This window comes from Rana temporaria, chromosome 5 (genome assembly GCF_905171775.1).
Source record: "Rana temporaria chromosome 5, aRanTem1.1, whole genome shotgun sequence".
NCBI lineage: Eukaryota > Metazoa > Chordata > Amphibia > Anura > Ranidae > Rana > Rana temporaria.
In genome coordinates this window covers 164,412,508-164,428,453 of record NC_053493.1, presented here as the reverse complement: position 1 = coordinate 164,428,453, position 15,946 = coordinate 164,412,508, and the positions used below count along the sequence as shown (strand labels likewise).

The window sequence follows — 15,946 nt, the reverse complement described above, 5'->3', positions numbered from 1 at the left end:
CCTCCCAGCAGGACTCCCAGCACTCCCCCTAGTGGTATAAACTGGCATAAAGCCTGAACCTAGGAGATATATACATTGCATCCTGGATGCAACCAGGGAATTTAACCTGTTTGCTGCCACAAGAGGGATGTTTACATTCCTTGTTATAGGAATAAAAGCGATCAAATTTTTTTTGGGGGGGGGGGTGAAGTGTCAAACTAAAATAAATAAAGTAAAGTGAACAATATATATATATATTTTTTAAAGTGCCCCTGTCCCCCTGTGTTCGCATGCAGAAGCAAACACATACGCAAGTCCCGCCCACATGAAAACGGTGTTCAAACCACATATGTGAGGTATCGCTGTGAACGTTGGAGCGAGAGCAATAATTTTGGCCCTATACCTCCTCTGTAACTAGCGAAGTTTGGCGCCATTCCATGAGTGTGTGCAATTTTGAAGGGTGACATGTTAGGTATCTATTTACTCAGCTTAACTTCATCTTTCACATTATGCAAAAACATTGGGCTAACTTTACAGTTTTTTTTTTTAAAGCACAAAACTGTTTTTTTTTCTCCAAAAAAAGGATTAGCATGTGAGATAAAAAGTTGCATCAACCGCCATTGTATTCTCTAGGGTCTTTGCTAAAAAAACATATATCATTTTTTGGGGTTCTATGTAATTTTCTAGCAAATACATGATGATTTTTACATGTAGGAGAGACATTTCAGAATTGGCCTGGGTGCTCCAGAACGCCTGAAGGTGCTCCCTGCATGTTGGGCCTCTGTATGTGGCCACGCTGTTAAAAGTCTCACACATGTGGTATCGCCATACTCGGGAGGAATAACAGAATGTGTTTTGGGGTGTAATTTGTGGTATGCATATACTGTGTGTGAGAAATAACCTCCTAATATGACAATTTAGTGAAAAAAATAAATAAAGAAAAAAAATCTTGATTTTGCAAAGAATTGTGGGAAAAAATTGCAACTTCAAAAAACTCACCATGCCTCTTTCTAAATACCTTGGAATGTCTTATTTCCAAAAAGGGGTCATTTGAGGGTATTTGTACTTTTCTAGCATGTTAGGGTCTCAAGAAATTAGATAAGCCGGTCAGTACTTCAGGTGTGATCAATTTTCAGATATTGGCACCATAGCTTGTGGATTTCACAAAGACCAAATAATATACACCAATTTGTACTTATTTTTACCAAAGATATGTAGCAGTATAAATTTGGGCCAAAATTTATGAAGACAAATTACTAATTTGCTAAATTTTATAACAGAAGCAAAGAAATTTTATTTCATTTTTTTTTTAAAGAATTTTCAGTCTTTTTTTCTTTTATAGTGCAAAAAATAAAAAAACCCAACAGTGATTAAATACCAATAAAAGAAAGCTCTATTTGTGTGAAAAAAATAACAAAAATGTCATAATGTTGTATGACTGAGTAATTGTCGTTCAAAATGGGAGAGCACCGAAAGCTGAAAATATATAAAAAGTGGGCTGTTGCGATCAGGTCCAACCTACATATTCTAGGCTGTCTGGTTTCATGCCATGTCTCAGGATCCTAGCTCTATACTTGTGTATCCTTCTGCCCTCCAACATCTAGAGCATCTACATGTGTCCCTATGCTATTGTGTAGAGGAGCTAGTGGATAATATTAGTTAAATATCCAGAATGGGCTAACTTTTGTTACATTTGTGGAGGTCCCTTCCGCTTAAATATCAGTCTGCAAAGTTTCAGTGCAAGAAGCATCACTTGGGGATGTCATTCACCAGGGATCACCTTTTATACAAATCCCTAGACACCTTTAAGCAAATCATGGGGATGGAGGACTCTTTTGTCTCAGGGAAATAAAGCAATAACTCCAATAGTAAAGCCAATAAAAAGAAGGAACCGCCGCTCCAGATGATGTACCTCAGTGGTGAATAAAATAGCCCAAAATCCAGTGGGTGCAGGCAATGCACAGAGCATGGTAAAAGGAAAAAAAAAAAAAAGTGCGCTTGTCTAATATAATAGGTGGTAGCTGCAAACTCAAAATGTTTATACAAACAAATAATGATATGGGTAAAAGGTGGAGTTGCGCAACTCCACCTTTTACCCAATGCACAGAGCATAAATGGGAGAATAGAAATTTTGGACAGCCGCACTCTAATAAAAGGTAAAAAGGTGGTGCCTTTTATTCTGGTAAAAAATACTACAAAAGCAAGAAAAAAACAGCAAACAGTGGGGTAATAGAGCTAACTAGTTTCACATTGATAACCAATGCTTAGTCATAGCTAAACACAATAGTAAAAGCAACCTTATTTATAGGGAAAATCCCCAAAACATCTGATGATCAATCCAATCTGTGATAGGTCCTGGCTAATGCCGATAATCACAAGCATCTGTTGAATAAACACACACCCTGTGAAAAACGACAACACCCAATGTCATGTTTGTAGCTAATTGATTTTTTGTTAATCATTTTTATCAGCTGACTTTTGTATTATCCTTTTACCTGGCCTTTGTGGGTGTTGTCGTTTTTCACAATTTGCTTGAAGGTGACAGTGGCAGTGTTCAGTGGCAGTGGCAGTGTTCAGAAAACTGTCCCATGTCCTGTAATATACTCCAAGAAAAGGATTTCACAGGTAAGACAGAAATCTTCTTTTGTTTAAAGTGCTATTGTGCTGGTATAAAAAAATGTGTGCTTTAAATAGAATACCGTTGCCTATACATTGGTAAATAAATTTCAGATGGTTGAAGAAGTTTATCCACAATGGCTGGAGCTGGGGTCATAAATACACAAATGATTTTGCAATGTTTTTGATAAATTAAAGCCTGCCTAATTTACACCTATGATATGTACCTGATTCTGTGTTAAGTTTACTGACAAGCCCTTCTCTGTGTGTCTTGTATTTTTTGTAGGAATTTAGAAGAGGAGATAATGAAAATTGAGGAATCTGTTTTCAATGAAATTCAAGGTCTCTCAAAAGATATTTTGGAAGCAACAGAGAAGTTTTCTGATTTATATAACATTTGGGCAAAAGCATTCAATTTTAGTGGTATGTCAAATAAAACAGGGATTGAGTTTTTTATTTGTTTTGAAACAAAAAATTACCAGAGAGTAGATGTGGCCGCGGCTGGGCTATAGCCAAATGTTGTTTTGGGCTTGCCCTCTGGTAAACGGCTTTTTATTTGGTGGTGGGCTTTCACTCATTTGTGGATTCACGGCGGTGTCAACTTAATCACATATATGGACATATGATTTATTTAGAGACTGTATTGAGCAGATTTACTGTGTTTTGATACATTTCCTGGATGACACCCAATTTTTATTTTATCCTTTGGTCTGTCGTGGAACCCTTGTGTATTTATTGCTGGTACAGGTTTTTCTTTTCTGTTTTTTGCCTATTGTGTTTATTCCACTAAAGCTGCTGCCTTTTTTATTTTATTTTATTGTTTAATTTTTATCTAGGGGTAGCACAGTTGTTTACTACTAATTATTGTGGTAAAATGATCACAATGCAGTGTGTTGCAACATGCGGTAATGTGTTGCAATGCACTATTACCCATAGTGTTAAATGGATGCAATTAAAAAAAAAAAGAGTACTGCCATGTGTTGTAATATTACACTGTAGCACATGTGCACAATTAACACATGCCTAATGTGCAGATTATTGTGTGCCCTCCAGTGTAAAGGGTCCTTAGTGTGTTGGTGCACCACAGTTCAAAAACTGTCAAAATGTACATTACCACAATGTGTGTAGTGCACATGTATATGTTTGTGTGTGTGTTGGGGGGGGGGGGGTCTTTAGGCACTTTCCACCAACTGTAAACATATAGGCAATGGTAGGATGAGTGAGTCTTAAAACCAAGATGCCACACATACAGTATGTGTCAGTGGGGAACTGCTCTTTTGTGCTGAGAACTCACTCACTGAATACTCCCAGCACAGAGACTGGGCTGTCACAGCTTCCGGTCATTGTTTGCTGTCAGAGGCTTTTAATTATGTGACTGCTGTGATAGCAAGTCTGAGCAGTCAAATGACCGGTACAACTGTCTCCACCTTCTGGCATTTAGAACGCCTAAAAGGGCTGCCAGGCGGAGGTCGCAAGGTTCAAATATATATAAGCTGCTGTAATGCACGTGTGTTGATGCACATTTTTACACGCATTATATTAGGGTAGCCTATTCACATTTGAATGTGCTGCCAAATACACAGAAATGTGCATAAATGCCTTTTTTTTATGTAACTCAATAAGGTAATAAGTTACAATGCTTCATGATGTGCTTCAATGCATGTGTGTTATCAAAAGCAAGCTGGGGTGCCATTAGCAGTGTGTGAAAACATGTTCCACAGATGTGAATAGGGAATTGTTTAAAATGTTTTATTATTTTATCATTTATTTCATTTTCTTACAACCTGTCAGAAACCATGAATCAGACCGAGACAGAAGTACAGTTAAATCAGACTTGTTTAATAATAATAATCATAAAAAGGTAAACCGAGTAAGCGTAGTCAAACAAGCCAAAGTTCAGTAACCGAATCGGGTAGTCGGCCAAGCCAATGTCAGAGAGTCAGAGATAAACGTAGTAGTCCAACAAGCAGGAACAGGAGCCAGAAGGAACGCCAGCCTAGCAAGTCCACAGCAGGAATGCAGGAGAAAGTTTCTGTGATGTTGACAAAGGCGAAGGCAGAGATGAAGTGAGCTGGAAGGCTTTAAGTAGGCAGGACTGACAAGCAGATCATCAACAGGTGAGTCACTGTGGAGAGAAAGGAGCTGGCAATTGGCCCCCCTTCTTAAGGCGGAGTTCCACCCAAAAGTGGAACTTCTGCTTAATTCACTCCTCGCCCCCTTACATGCCACATTTGGCATGTCATTTTTTGAGGGGAGAGTGGGGGCTTCAGGAGGAGTGGGACATCCTGTAATTAGTCAGCCCCCGGGGGGCGTTCTGCCTGGGCCCCCCCCAGAAGATGCCAAAAAAGCCCGGGGGCCCTCGCTCGTAAAAGGGCTTAAAAGAAGAAAGCGTGTAACCCGGCAGAACGCCCCCTGGAGCTGACTAATAAATTACTTTAAAAACCCTGTGTAGTGTGTTTTTTTTTTCACCAGGTGAATGGGTAGGGGTACGATGTACCCCATACTCATTCACCTAGGGTGGGGGCCGGGATCTGGGGGCCCCCTTATTAAAGGGGGCTCCCGGATTCCGATAAGCTTCCTGCCTGCAGACCCCGACAACCAACGTCCAGGGTTGTCGGGAAGAGGCCCTGTCCTCATCAACATGGGGGCAGGGTGCTTTGGGGTGGGGGGCCGCAGGGCGCCCCCTGCCCCAAAGCGCCTACCTCCCCATTTTGAGGGCATGCGGCCTGGCACAGTTAAGAAGGGGTAGGGCGCTCACTCATCCCCACCCCCTTTCCTGACCGGCCGGGCTGCGTGCTTGGATACGGGTCTGGTATGGATTCTGGGGGGACCCCCACGCCGTTTTTTCGGCGTACAGGGGTTCCCCTTAAAATCCATAGCAGACCCAAGGGCCTGGTATGCTCTTGGAAGGGGAACCCATGCCGTTTTTTTATTTGAAATTTTGCGTGGAGTTCCCCCTCAAGATTCATACCAGACACAGTGCTTGGTATTGGCAGGGATCCAAGTCGGATCCCCGTTCAATATCGTGCCACGGCTAAACGCAACCGCAGCTAATCGCACTGTACAAATGCAGCTGACCGCTGTGCCTGGAGTCTTGAATTCCAGCAAAAGATGAACATGCTTTTATCTGCGGCAAAACAGCCGTCCGTGTGAAAGGGGCCTGATACTACCACTGGGAAGGGAGGGTTTGTCGAAATATCAGGGGTCGGAACAGATCGCTTATGTTTCACCTTTGAAATAGAGAAAGAGATAGAGTCCCCTCTTTATACTTTTCCTTTGCATGCACAGCTGCACTCAGTAACACTGAACAGGAAGCACCATTTATATTTAAGTTGTACTCTCTCCGCTGAACACTGGCTGATTGCCAGTGATCACTCAGGACAGGCAAAGGATTGATAAATATGACAATCATATATACCGATCCACCTCTCAGCCATCCTGAATGATCACGTCTTTCCTGCTAGGTGCTGGCAGTCTTCTCCCTTGTACAGTCGAGTTGCCTCTACAGCTTCCAGTGGTTGAAGTACAGCAGGGGGATCACAGGGCATGGAGACAGCAGCCTGTGCAGGAGACATAGAATGTAGCTGTTTGCATGGGCCTTGATTTTTCCCCCTGGGTGCCTACTGCTTCTGTCCTGCACAACCCACTATATCCCCTGTTACAGGCAGAGAGAAAAGCAGAGGGAGATTGGAGGGCACAGTAAGGCCCCGTACTCACAACCAAACATGTTTGGCCGTGTGTTGGCCCGAGCGGACCATTTTCGGGCGGATCGGACAGGTTTCCAGCGGACAACTGTTTCCTGGACTTGCTTTAAAACAGTCCGCTGGAAACCTGTCCGCCCGGACATGTACGGTCATCTGTACAGACCTACCGTACATGTCCTGCCGCCCGCCATCCCTCGCATGCGTCGAATGACTTCGACGCATGCGTGGAAGCATTTTAAAGGCGGGCCGCCCATGTCGCCGCGTCATTGTTGCGGCGACACCGCGGACACGCCCCGCGTATTGTTTACGCGCGGACCTCTGTTCGATGGTGTGTATAGCCATCGAACAGAAGTCCCCGGAGAGTCCCCGGGCAGACATGTCCGATGGAAACGGTCTGCAGACCGTTTTCATCGGACATGTCTGCCCGTGAGTACAAGGCCTAAGGGAATCAGGCTGTGTAGGGGACACATATTTTTTTTTCTGGTGCCCAGCAGCAGGGAGGATCCATTTTAGCAGAGTGGCGAGTTTTGGTTGTAGCAGAGGAGAGGAGGTACTTTTTTGAAAGAATTCCTTTTGATCAGCAGTTTTTTGGACATTAATCATGACTATTCTTTTAATCCGGACAGTCATTAGAGTTCTTCTGCTATACAGTAAGTACAAGGTTGTAAACCCTCATGTTTTTTTCACCTTAATGCATCCTTATTAAATTTATTTTGAAATTTGTATTTATTATCATTTAATTAGTATTTATTGTGTTGCAGGTTCCTCGGTTGATACAAGCTTCATATTAGTAAGTATGGAAAAGATGAGCAGAAATCTACAGTATTTGATTACAAGTGCCACAAGCCTATGATTTTTAAATAAACCCTCATGAGAGACACATGAGGGGTTGCCACTGCTTAGCTCCTTCTGAAAATGCCAGTTGACTCTCTGTTTTGATGATTCACTAGCTTTAATACGTTCTTGACAATTATGCAGATCAAGAAAGATGACTTCTAGGCCAATAATTGAGAGTATTGAAGCTAGAGAGTCATTGTGTCAGCCAGGCAACAAGCATTTTTAGCAATGGCAACTTCTGTGTTTTCTAGGATGTAGGCTGCCTCTAATCCTTCTGTCTCCTCATGTAATCCCAGACAGACTTGATGACATTGTGATCAGGGTTCTCTGGGAACCAAACCATCACTTTCAGGACTCCTTGTTCTTCTTTACACTGAACATTGTTCTTAATGACATTGGGTGCATGTTTGGGGTAATTGTCTTGTTACAGAATAAATTTGGGACCAATCACATGCCTCCCTGATGGTATGACATACTGGATAAGTATCTGCCCAGGGTCGGTGATACCACTAGGCAAACTAGGCAGCCGCCTGGGGCGCCTGACCACTGGTGTTCCTACTCTCTTCTCTCTGCAGCAAGCACCTGAGTCTCAGCATCAGCAGGCAGCCTCCCACTCCGTTCGAACATAGTGTCAGAGGCGCAGCAGTGGCGGAGGACTGTGTCTGTGTCTCGACTCATGAATGAATGGAAGCAAGCAAAAATTCATTGATGGGCGCTTGCGAGGCTGCATTTGATGGGCGCTGGTGAGCTGCATTTGATGGACCGTTCATTTAAAAAGGTGGGGTATACATAGACAGGGCAAAGGGCTCCAGCTCTGTATCTGCCTGTATTTCTCAGCATTGAGGGCACCATTAATCCTGACCAAATCTCCAACTCCAGAAATGCTGCCGCAAACTTGCAAGGAACCTCCACTGTTTCACTGTTGGCTGTTGGCTGCAGACACTCATTCCTGTACCACTCTCCAGCCCTTAGCGTACAAACTTTATTTTGCTATAGCCAAATATTTCAAATTTTGACTCATCACTCCACAGCAACTGCTGGCATTTTTCTGCACCCCGGTTCCTTTGTTTTTGTGCATAAAACATGGAAAAAAAGTCTAACATAGGAACTGGGATGCATAAAAATGGCAGAAGGTGCTCTGGACTAATAAGTCAAAATTTAAACTTTAGGTCAGGCAACAGTAAATGAGCTATACTGGCTTTGGGTTTTTTGACTTGATTAAGAAATGTATGTAGGATTCTTCATATATGTAATCGTAGGAGTCTTGTAAACTTATGTGACCGATAGCCGCTGGTGTCTGGTATGTTTTTAATAAGAGGATTTTAATATTATTTTTTCATGAGTTTAATATTTTCCCATTGCTTATTGGTCTGTGATCCGAAGCTCTCTGGAGCTGTGTTGACGACCAGAGTTTTAAATCTTTTGTTCCGATACATTTTCCAATGCTGACACTAGAGGTCTCTGTGCCCGAATTGTATCAGTGGTGGCTATGGGTTCCATGGTAGCCCCTGTTGTTTATTAAGGAAAGGGTGACGACGAGGCTCCAACCCGCTGACAAAGTGCCGTTGGAATAACCTGCACAGGAGGAGGAGCCGCATCTGATGACGTCACCCGCTGGTATCCTACAGTACTGACAGGAAATCAGCGTTTGCTGTGTATCGTGATATGCTCTATTTCAAGAGGAGTGTTTGTGATTAGTTTACTTTTAAACGTAGCACCCTCTACCCAAGGTAAGTGCTAGAAGTTAGGATTTTTGTGATAGCTGCCAGGCAGGAAAATGTAGGCAGGCCTGTGCTTTGGGCTAGGCCTGCTTGTTTTGATCTGGGGGCAGGGAGTGGTTAGTGTTACAGTGGGTGTAACCACCTGTGCTTCAGTTCTTGGGCGCCTCCCGTGCTTCCAGGGAGAATGTTCTGGAAGAGGCGCAGGGCTGGGATCTGGAGTGGCAGGGAGCTCATGTGAGGGGCAGGTCTCCTTCATAAGCTCAGGTCCAGCCCACTGGAGGGTGGTTGTTGGCTGGGAGAAGTAAGGAATGGAGTGCTAGATCGCAGCAGGAGGACCATCCCCATCTGGGGGGTGTGCGCCCTGTCAGCACCTAAGTGATGGGTGCTGACAGGCAGCTGTGATGGGCACTGACAGACGGCACTGATTGGCACCGATAGGCGGTACTGATTGGCACTGAGAGGTGGCACTGATGAGCAGCACTGATGAGTTACTGACAGGTTTGACTGGGCACTGATTGGCACTGTGATGGGCACTAGGGAGGAGCTTCGAGTTCGAGTCGAACTCATGTTTTTTCTGTTTTTTCCCTGGCCGACTTCGAGAGAGGAATTTGCCAATAACCCTTGGTCAGGTCTAACGTTGTCATGTACCGGGCAGTGCCTAGGCGATCAATCAGTTCATCTTTGCGGGGCATAGGATAGGTGTCAAACTTAGTGATTTGATTCAGGCGGCGAAAGTTATTACAAAACCGCCAACTTCCATCTGGTTTGGGCACTAAGACAATGGGACTGGACCAATCACTATTTGACTCTTCTATCACTCCCAACTCAAGCATATTTTTTACTTCCTGGCGAATTGCCTCTCGCTGGGCTTCTGGAATTCTATAAGGCTTCAACTTGACCTTATCCCCTGGTGTGGTGATAATGTCATTTTCAACTCCGGAGACCCAACCTGGCAGGTCTGAAAACTTCTCCTTATTACGGAGCACAAATTCTTTAACCTTCTTTTGCTGAGTTTTGGATAGAGTCTCCGCTATCCCAACTTCAGGGACAGCCAGGTTAAATGGAGCAGAAAATCGGGTAGTCTTAGCAACCAAGGACTCTCTATCCTTCCATGGTTTCAGCAAGTTCACGTGATAGAGCTGCTCAGGTTTTCGTCTTCCCGGTTGGCTAATTTTATAATTCGCCACCCCCATTTTCTCTTACTTTCGACCGTGGGGACCAGCACCAACACCCTATCACCAGGTGCAAAGGAACGGACCTGGGCCCCACGATTGTAAATCCTTTGTCGAGCCAATTGGGCTTGGACTAAATGTTCCTTCACAATCGGCATCACTTGGGCAATTCTATCTTGCATTTGGGCCACATGTTCAATCACACTTCGATGAGGGGAACTCTCACTCTCCCATGTTTCCTTGGCAATGTCCAGTAGGCCCCGGGGGTGCCTCCCATACAGTAGCTCAAACAGAGAGAACCCTGTGGACGATTGGGGAACCTCTCTTATGGCAAACATCAGATAAGGGAGCAGATAATCCCAATTCTTTCCGTCTTTATCCACCACCTTCCTGTTTGAGGGTGATATACTGATGTACGTAATTGGGTCACTTTCAGGAGTTTACAAAGTTCTTTGTTCACCCTGGACATAAACGGGGTGCCCTGGTCAGTTAGGACTTCCTTAGGAAGACCCACACGGCTGAAAACCTGAAATGACTCTTTGGCAATTGTTTTAGCAGAGGTGTTTCGGAGAGGAATCGCTTCTGGGTACCGGGTGGCATAGTCCATTATTACCAAGATGTGCTGGTGCCCTCTAGTGGACTTCAGTAAGGGGCCAACTAAGTCCATGGCGATCCTCTCAAAAGGGACCTCGATAATGGGCAGGGGTACCAACGGACTGCGGAAATGTGGCATGGGTGCAGTAATCTGACACACTGGACAGGAAGAGCAGTACAATTCCACTTCTTTAGCGATCCCAGGCCAATAAAACCTCTGGGTGATCCTCTTCTGGGTTTTTTCTGCTCCCAAATTTCCCCCAAGAATGTGCCCATGGGCCAGTTCCAAAACCATCTTGCGGTACGGTTTAGGCACTACCAGTTGCTCAATGGTGTCCTCTATCCTCTGTGACACTCGATATAAGATGTCCCTTTCAATAATGAAGTAAGGGAGGGCAACCCTCTCGTCAGGGTTAACTAACTCTTCTTCTATCTTCACTACATTCTCCCGGGCTCTTAGCAATGTGGGGTCCCTCAATTGCTTAGTGACAAAATTTTCTCTGTGCACCTCAAGGTCATCAAACCCTATCGGCCACTGTTCCTCTTCGGAGGTAGCGGGCTCCTCCCTAGGGACTGGTGTTTTCACCTGCTAATACTGAGAATGGAAACTCAGGAGAATCCTCACAGTTATAGTTTCTGGAGTAGATGGTTCAGACTCAGAAGAACCACCTACTGGGGAATCTGGGCAGTCCCAGAGTTCCCAGAATTTTGGGAAATCCCTTCCCACAATGGCGTCATGTGGCAGTTTGGGAACTAAACCCACCTGGTGACACAAGTTACCGAGGGAGGTTTCAAAGGAAATTGTAGTCACCGGATATTCTCGAGTGTCCCCATGTACACAAACTACAGTTATTTTCCTAGGATGTAAGGTTTTTCCCACCAGTAGATCACTTTTCACTAAGGTGACCAGGCTACCTGAATCCAACAATACCACAACATTTTTACCATCTAAGCACATTCTATATAAAGGTTTCTCATTTCCCTATACTGCAGTGCATGTGGTTGCAAAAAGGGACTGTCGTCTCTCTGTCAGAAAGTCACACTGCATGGGTTCATCACCCGCTGGGCAAACCGCTGCTACATGTCCCTCTTCCCGGCAATGGTAACAAATCAACCTTCTGGTCCTCTCCTGTGGGATGGGTCTTCCAGGCCGCTCTCGCCAAACATTAGCAGTAGTCCTGATAATTCCTCTAGTTGCTCCTTGGTCCCTCTCTCCACCCCCATCCCTTGATGCAGTCTTACCTATAGGTGGGGAGGGTCTGGTCTTAGGGTGGAAAGTCTGTGCATCTCTGGTGGAAGAGGACAAATTCTCTGTTGTTGGGTACCTTTCGACCAGGTCTATAAGTTTGTCTGCGGTTTCCGGACCACCATGGTTCACCCATTTCTGCAGGGTGTTAGGAAGAGACCTAAGACATTTGTCCATGAATACTCGCTCCAAAATTTTTGGTCCAGACAGAGTTTCTGGCTGCAGCCATTTCCTAGCCAAATGGATGAAGGTCATACATCTGCGACCGAGGTGGCTTCCTCTGCTGATAACTCCAATTGTGGACCCGCTGAGCACGGACATCCAGGGTTACACCGAAACGTGCCAATATTTCCTCTTTTAATCGATCATAGTTTTTTTGCGTCTGCAAGCTCCAAATCAAAATATGCATTTTGGGCTTCTCCAGATAATAGGGGGGCCATTAGTCCAGCCCACTGTTCTTTAGGCCAACTCTCTCTTTCCGCTGCTCTCTCAAACGTGGTCAGAAACATCTCAGGGTCCTCATCTGCAGTTATTTTTGGCAATAAGTGTCTTGCCCGAAAAGTCGGTATGTTACTGGCCTGACTCCCAGCCTTGGTCTGCTGTCTCTGAAGCTGTTTCACGATGGCCTCCATTTGCTGCTGGTGTCTCTGTTCCAAGCCTGCAATGCTCTCTTGGTGAGCCTGTTGTTGAGCTGCAAGGCTCTCTTGGTGAGCCTGTTGTTGAGCTGCAATGCTCTCTTGGTGAACCTGTTGAGCTGCGTGAGCCTGTTGTTCAGCTGCAATGCTCCGCTGCAAACCTGCATTCGTCTGCTGTTGATTTGCATTTGCTATAGCCAGCTGTTTCAGTATCTCCTCCATTTTGGGTTTACTTTAACTGCCCGCATTCTCCACCATGTGTAAGGGGTTAGCTCGGTAGCGGGGTGTGTGACCCCTTCGGATGGGTTCACTACACACTGAATTTATACAGACAGGCAGTCGAAGATGGTTGAAAACAACGATTTTGGTTTATTCTTCCATCTGTCTGGAAACAAGTGCAAGCATCCAAACAGCATAAACAAAATCAAACCTAAAATAAACCCTGGCTACTTGGGGTGTCTATCTTCACCACACAGGAACCTATTTATGGAGTCTGGCACAGCCTAGTGCTGGGCAGACACTGCTGGTCATACAGCAGAAAAACAATAGTCTTTTAATTTTTATCACACAGAAAAATCAATCACCTCCTCACCTCCTCAGAAGACGTTCAGTACACTGCTCTCCTTACTCACAAAGCCTCAGGATGCAGAAAATCAGTGGTAATCCTCTGGATTACTTATAGAGGCCTTAATTGCCTCATTCTGAACAGCTGAAGTTTTCCAACACCGTTAGACCTTTTCTGGCTACTTTTGCAGCCGACTCCTAATAACAATTGGTGTATTGTCTAAACAAGGCAGAAATGTATGTCCCGTCTGTGACAACACCCACAGATTTACCTGACTTCCTGTCACAGCAGGTTCTGGTGTGAACCGAACAGGGGGGTGTTTGGCTCATCCCTAATGGGCACTGATTAGCACTGATATGGTCACTGATTGGCATTTTGATGCACTATCAAACTTTTTTTATGGGGCACTGCCTCACCGCTTATGGGCACTTTTTAGCTGCTGATGGACACATCTGAAGGGGCTGTGCTGATAATCAATCTGCTGATTATTAGCATATACCCCCCTCTGACACAGAGAGCCGCGTTCGGCTCTCTCTGTCAGCACAAACCGAGGAATGCCGTTTACTGGCACTTCCTGGTTCACGGGATGATCAGCTGTGATTGGGCGCCGGCATGTTATCCTGCTGGACGTCATATGATGCCCAGTCAGGATAACAGAATCACTTCCTGGACGTCAATCTGTTATTGCCCAGGCGGGAAGTAGTTAACCATGATGGCAAAGTGATCTGTTCTATGGGCATTTCATATTCCCTTTCTCCAACAGTTATATTCCCCAAATAAACAAAAAAACAAAACAAAGCAAGAGGACTGTTCATTGTCTCTGAGAGTGATATATGGAGGTCTGGCAGCAGGGTGATATGATGGATGTTTGTAACCCATAGCAACCAATCCGCTACATAAATAAAAGTGCATGATTTTAGTAGAACGCACTTCGATTTTTATTCCTCTTCATGATTTTGGGATCGAGTTGGCGCCTGGGATCCCTGCTGCTTCACACATTATTTCCCTGTATGGGACAAGTGTTAGTGACCTTTTGGTAATACAGAGGTCATTCAATTGAGGTCAGTGCGGTGTTTGTCTGTGGATGAAGGGACCAACCACCAGGAGTGAAAGGGGGTTCTGATTTTTCTTCACAAATATATGGACTTTGCAGATCTTTTGGACTTTATCATGAACTTTTACACAAAATAATGTGGAGGCCTTTTACATGTAAATTTTATTATTTTAATTGAGTGTTTACCATCTATTTTCTATTATTGCGCTGCGCTATTTTTGTTACTATAAAATTTGAAATATTTGGCTGTAGCAAAAGGCAGTTTGTTCATGAAGACAACAGTGAAACATGAATCCAAACTGCATTATAAAGTGTTCAGAGAACCTCCTGTCCAGTGTGTTATAGTAATGGCCTTAGCAATTGGCCATATGCAACATAGTAAATGCTATGCCAAATCAAGCCAAAGTGTTGTGAATGTAATTATAGATGTGAATCTATTAATAATTGTTAAAAACAATCAGTGGTTTTGTATCAAAGTCATATACAGCATTCCCAGTAGGCTTACATGTGCCTGTTTTCCATTGTGGCAAGCTGGAAAGGATGACAATCCAGGATGTATAACCAAGAAGCAACTAAGGGATGCGGTATCCATAAGGTATACGGGGCTCTGTGGTTGTGGGGGGCCTGCTGGCATGTCTAGTCAGGACCAATGGTGTCCTCAATGCTGAGAAATACAGGCAGATATTGTACTTATCCATTAGGCCATACCATCAGGGAGGCATTTGATTGTCTCCAAACTGATTCTGTAGCCCGATAATGACCTCAAAGATGCCCTCAAAGTCATTAAGAACCATCTTTAGTGTAAAACTGAACAAGGAGTCCTGGAAGTTATGGGTTGGTCCCCACAGAACCATGATCTCAACATCATCAAGTTTGTCTGGGATTATAAGAAGGATTTGAGAGAGCCTACACCCATAGAAGATCTGTGGTAAGTTCTCCAAGATTTTTTTAACCACTTCAGCCAGAATTGGCTGCTCAATGACCGAGCCATTTTTTGCGATTCTGCACTGCGTCGCTTTAACTGACAATTGCGCGGTCATGCGAAGCCGTACCCAAACAAAATGTATGTCCTTTTTTCCCACAAATAGAGCTTCTATTGTGTCATTTGATCATCTCTGCGATTTTATTTTTTTGCGCTATGAACAAAAAAAGAGCGACAATTTTGAAAAAAACACAATATTTTGTCCATTTTGCTATAATAAATATCCCCAAATTAAAAATAAATAAATAATTCTTCTACATATTTCTGTAAATAAAAATCGCAATAAGTGTATATTGATTGGTTTGCGCAAAAGTTATAGCATCTATAAAACGGGATAGATTTATAGCATTTTTATTATTACTTTTTTTTACTAGTAATGGCCCCAGGGAACATGTATCAATGGAAAAAAAACTTTTAAAAACGGTAGTTTTTTGTGGAGCAGCGATTTTAATGATGCTTAAAGTGAAAAAAAAAAAAAATCTAAAATTCCTTTTAAATATTGTACCTGCTGGGTGTCTATAGTAGTGGCATGTGTTTAGAAATGTCCCTGCACAACATGAGATTACTATAAGAAAAAATAAATTTAATACTGCTTGCGGCTTTAATGTAATATTTGGTCCCTGCAATATGGATAAAAATCATTGAAAAAAATAGCATGAGTTTCCCCGCCACCACTCCCCCCAGGTCATTACAAGACCCAGTGCCGATCCTGACCTCCCTGGGGCCCTAAGCAAAATGTCATGGCACATTAAAAATGAGAAATCGGGGGGGGGGGGGGGGGGGGGGGGCGCTGACGATAGTGACATGTCACATTAAAGAAAGTTGAGAAGCGGGGGGAGGG

The 15,946-nt window shown here is 44.0% G+C and overlaps 1 protein-coding gene across 1 annotated transcript in view; it reads left to right on the top strand.

Moving 5' to 3' along the window:
- ABCA13 (ATP binding cassette subfamily A member 13) overlaps window positions 1–15,946 on the top strand; it is a 410,714-nt gene that overhangs the window by 158,824 nt on the left and 235,944 nt on the right. Inside the window, exons 4-5 of the mRNA XM_040354439.1 lie at window positions 2,882–3,018; window positions 7,061–7,089. Of these exons, the coding sequence (XP_040210373.1) occupies window positions 2,882–3,018; window positions 7,061–7,089 (166 nt within the window). The remainder of the gene's footprint in view (window positions 1–2,881; window positions 3,019–7,060; window positions 7,090–15,946) is intronic.